The 4,805-nt window shown below is 39.8% G+C and overlaps 1 protein-coding gene across 1 annotated transcript; it reads right to left on the reverse strand.

The window, feature by feature from the left end:
- Positions 1–748: 748 nt before the first annotated feature.
- On the reverse strand, positions 749–2,348 carry LOC136627239 (serine/threonine-protein kinase SBK1-like). The gene is made up of 3 exons (XM_066602169.1): positions 2,186–2,348; positions 1,633–1,832; positions 749–1,528 (listed from the first exon to the last, which is right to left on the reverse strand). Exons 1-3 carry the CDS (start codon positions 2,346–2,348, stop codon positions 749–751), a joined length of 1,143 nt encoding a protein of 380 aa, XP_066458266.1.
- Positions 2,349–4,805: the final 2,457 nt, after the last annotated feature.

Consider the following 4,805-nt stretch of genomic DNA (forward strand, 5'->3'; position numbering starts at 1 on the left):
TATAATACACAACGCGTTTCGGCCGCACGGCCTTTTTCAAGTGTACATAATATGAATAAAACTGAACATATATAATGATAAAAGTACCTTGTAATCTTGTGACAAATGAGGGTTATCAGGCTGCCAAATCCGGACCGGCATCTGTTGTATCAGCGTCAATGCATATTGCAGAGGGAAGTGAATGGAAAGGGGAGGGGGAGGAGGGAAGAGGGAGGGAGGGGGGAGGTCACTATTAGCATATAGCACTGTGTAATTAGCAAACTATTAAGTTCATGCTGGCATTATTTGTCAATATTAATGCCAGATGCCAGTCCGGATTTGGCAGCCTGATTACCCTCATTTGTCACAAGATTACAAGGTACTTTTATCATTATATATGTTCAGTTTTATTCATATTATGTACACTTGAAAAAGGCCGTGCGGCCGAAACGCGTTGTGTATTATATATTATTTTATTTTATTAAAATCGTGGAACCTGTTCATCATTGTTGATCGGTGCCATTTCTGATACGCCTGTTTGGATTAGGAGGCGCCTACCCTAAAGGCGCCTCCTGGAAGTAAGTGACATAACTTCAGTATTTTCAGTACATTCCATTTTCATTTATTCTACGGTGCGAGCGCTGAGGTTTTTTTCTCTTTTATTTCATTTATGTCTTCCTCCTTCATGCCATGATTGGAGTTTCCCTCTAGCTGCTCTCTCTTATGAGATTGTTTACAGCACCTACGAATATTCATCTTCACCTGGGAATCAAGACCACTCATCTACTACACTCTCCAGTATCCTTCTAGTGAGCGCCAAATCCTTACTCATCACCCCAGATATAGTACTTAGTAGAGAAGTCGCTGATATGCTGCTGTAGGAGACCTTTGATAGGGGACTTGCATGTGCGTCTTTCCAGATGTCAGACTTTTGGTGACATTTCGAAAGCTCAAATTCGACAGATACATTTGTGGTATCTGCATCGCTTGAGGTTCCTTCAGAGGAGTCGATGATTTCTTGTTTCCAACATTCCTCCAAGAACAACAAAACTTCACAAGATTTACTCCTCTTACTACAGTCTATTGCTAAAAGACCATTGAACATCTTCAGAGCTCCAGGTGGAAATCTGCTCCATGGGGATGGCGGCTCAATATTCTCCATATTACATTGCCATTCAACAAAACTGCTATAAGCTTTGTCTGTGGAAACTGCTGACTGCCAAGGAAATTCGCCTGTGAGCAAACAGTAGAGGACAATACCAAAGGACCATACATCCAGGGGGAAGTCTACAAGCAAAGAATCCTTATCGGTAACTTGGCTCATCTCTGGAGCCATGTATGAAACAGTGCCGATCCTGGTTTTAGCTATTGTTCCTTTAATACATGAAAGACCAAAGTCCGTCATTTTTATACAGTAGCAGTCCTCATCAAACACCAAAATGTTCTCTGGTTTGATATCCAAATGCACCAGCCCTTTACTGTCTATGAATTCTAGGGCACTGGAGATCTGCACCGCACACCTCTTTACCGTGTCTTCCGGGAGTCCATCCTGAAACAGGGAAATGCATGAAGTCAACAAAATGGAAATGTTTTTACAAGATGTAAGGCTATTGGTAATGTAGTTCTCAGGATAAATCAGGGATTTCTACTTACATGAGGTGTTATAAGAGAGCACAAATCGCCAATCGACAGTTCCTGGGCAAAGGCAAAGAAGTTCCAAGTCTTAAAGGCAGTGCCAAAGCTTCCAATAATATTGGGATGAGAGGAGAGAAAGAAGGACTTGCTGAACTCCATGAGGAAGGCAAATTCAGTTGTTTTGTTCCTGTCAAGCAGCTTTAATGCCATTTTCTGATCTGTTTATGTAGAGAACATTGTATATTTATTACCTACAAGTAGTCATAGGATCATCTCTGGAAATATGGAAATACACAAAACTAAACCATAGACCCTTCCATCCTCTTACCCATCTGTTATCCCCCTGTGATTGCATCATATTAGGAAACAAAGACTATATTACGATATGTGAACTATTTTGATGGATTTGTTCCCATTTGTATCATTTTGAAGATTCCCAAATATCGATATTCTGATAGTTATACAATATTCCCAAATCTCCCGCATTAAATCTAAACCTTGGAGATTCTGTCCTCTCACGATCTTCAGACTATTCCATAGCTATAGTATTAGATAATTGACCCCCACTGACCTGTTTTCTTGTCTTGTACCATGAGCACAGAACCATAGCCACCATCTCCCAGCTTCTGTATCACACAGAAGTTCTCCTGAAGATCTATCTCCTGTAGACCCTGGGAAGCAAGGGAGACAAGTCCGTCCAGGATAAGCTGCACATCTCGTGTACTGGAGGCCATTGTGTCCTGTAGAAGTGAGGGGCAAGAAAATATTTAATGGTGACCATTAGATTTCTCTCTGACCTTTTATAGAGTGAAGTATACTATCCAATGTGATGTATATAGCAAATGATTAACAGAAACAAAATCTAAAATCATTAAGAATAAGGTGAGAGTAAAATTGCAAAGCTTACCTTGGAGAAATCTAATTTCAGTTGGGACTGTCTGAAAATTATTCACAAAGAACAAAGTCTCAGGGAGGTTGAAGTCTTTGGAAGCAAAGAAGTCACTGACTTGAGAATGTTGAGGCCTTTTTATATAATTGGAGGTAAAGTACTTCCAAGGATCAATGAGCTCCTGATTGGCCAGGAGTCAATATGAACTTGTATACATAACATCATCAGGTATCAAGGAAATTAACATTTCTATAGCATCCCTGCAAACTGCAGCCATAAGTGGGGTCAAGTGTTGAAACTTTCTTAGACACACCCCATTGTAAGGAAAGCTCTTCTTTATTAACATGTGCCCTTACCCTCCATTATTATAATGATTGCATGCCTTTTCTGATTTGCATTATCATGGAGACTCACTAATCTTTTATATTAGATTTTTATAAACTTTTATATATATACATTTACTGATATTTCAAAGTTGAAAACTGTAAAATCAGTGAACTTCCTGCAGTAAATTTACAACATATATTATTTTTTGAAAAAGTGCATTCAGTAGTATAGTCAGCAGAATCAGTATTTTCTACATTTTTCTGGAATGTCCATGGGGCCAACAATCCACCTAAGGTTTGACTGAAATCGATACTCCACTGTATTCCTCCTTCATCCAGTTATGTCTTTAAATATAAAGAAGGGATATTGCATTCTCTCTATAACTCACTACAAATGAAGATTACATTATTATAAAGCTTGCTTTTGTCTCATTTTTTATTCATAATAGAAGGAAAGTTAACATTAATAAACTCTTTCAAATCCCCAGATTGGTTGAAATAGTGAAATCTAAAAAGTAAGCACTGAATAATTTCCCAAGATTACGGTGAGCGCTTCAGGAATTATCTCTATCACCTTCAGACCCCTCTAAACCAAACAACCTAAATATTATCGGTATCCAAGGTCCAATTTCCAGATGATATTCCAATTGCCGATTACCTCTGGGCTCAAGAAAGAAAAGAATCATCTGAAGTCCAAATGACGAACTTTGAATTGTCCTAAATGAAGAAAAAGATGCGAGTAAAGAGAATTAGTAAGTCTTGTATCACATCTGGTGCGGTCACCTCCCCTCCTTCCTATTTGTGTAATCAAGTCATTAGCGAGACTCAACCCTCAATTGCTTCTCCAATATGAAAAGAGCGTGCAGAAAGCTTAAAATCATCCAGATTCAATTATCTCAAATATTTGTTCTGCAAAGTTGAAAATTGAACATTCATGATTGGAGAGCAGCCTAATGGATAATTATGGGACACCAATCTCAAATACTCTACCGTAGCCAAAACTGGACTAGAACCAACACTAATCCATGAGATCTTTAAGCAGGACTCTCAAGCCTAAGACTAGAAGAATTCATTCTGCGAGCTGAGACTATTTCATCCACTAAAAGTGCAGCAGAATTAGGCCGGATTCACACGGATGTATTTGCACAAAACTTTTTGCGAGTGTGATATGCGTAGAATAGAGCCCATTGATTTTAATGGGTGACAAGAGCATCAATAGAATGTGTGGTACAGCATAGGATAACTCCCTCTCTGTCAGCAGTAGTGCCATTGCCTAGATGCTCCGCTTCCAGCCTCACACTCAACTGCTGCCCCACCTAATCAGTGGCCATATGGGGCTCTCAGATCAACGTGGCAATCACCACCAAAATCACTGCAGACTGACTTTCTTTGAGCCATGAGTTTGGATCATGGCTGCAGTCTGCTATCACTCAGAGGATGTGCAAGTGTTCCCAACAATAGGGGCTTCACTGTAATCAAGACACAGTGAGGGGTGAACTCCCTTTCCCCATCTTCACCCGAGGTGTAGGAGTGTGTGTGTATATATATATATATATATATATTAGCATCTATGTGTATAAAAGTATGTCTATTTTGTCCGTGTGTGTGTGTGTGATGTATGTGTGTATATAAGGGTGGGCCACACAAGACATCTTAGGCTACTTATACATAATATTTCTGTCCAATTCATTTGACTCTGCTTTCTTTATCCCAGCATGCTCTATTCTTGTCCGATTTGCAGCTGAGGATAGCAGGCCAATATGTGGCGCCGCACCTCGGACAGAACATGGACGGGATATCTGTGTGATGACTGATGTGAGCTGCACCATAGATTCTCGGACACAATTATTTAGTCGTCCGTGTACAAGTAGCATTATTCCCAGAAGAATGTCCATAGAGGATTTTGCCGCGATCCTCAGTAATATCCGCAGTACATCTGCAGCTAAATCCTGGTTTTACACGTGAATTTTGACCTG

Source organism: Eleutherodactylus coqui, chromosome 5 (assembly GCF_035609145.1).
Source record: "Eleutherodactylus coqui strain aEleCoq1 chromosome 5, aEleCoq1.hap1, whole genome shotgun sequence".
Classification (NCBI taxonomy): domain Eukaryota; kingdom Metazoa; phylum Chordata; class Amphibia; order Anura; family Eleutherodactylidae; genus Eleutherodactylus; species Eleutherodactylus coqui.

Bases quoted from the DNA above. Each gene is read 5' to 3' on its own strand.
- LOC136627239 (XM_066602169.1), bottom strand. From the start codon at position 2,348: ATGGCCTCCAGTACACGAGATGTGCAGCTTATCCTGGACGGACTTGTC. The intron at 1,833-2,185 runs GTCAGTGGGGGT...CTACATAAACAG, and splicing joins GGTACAAGACAAGAAAACAG to ATCAGAAAATGGCATTAAAG. The intron at 1,529-1,632 runs GTAAGTAGAAAT...TCCCTGTTTCAG, and splicing joins GCTCTCTTATAACACCTCAT to GATGGACTCCCGGAAGACAC.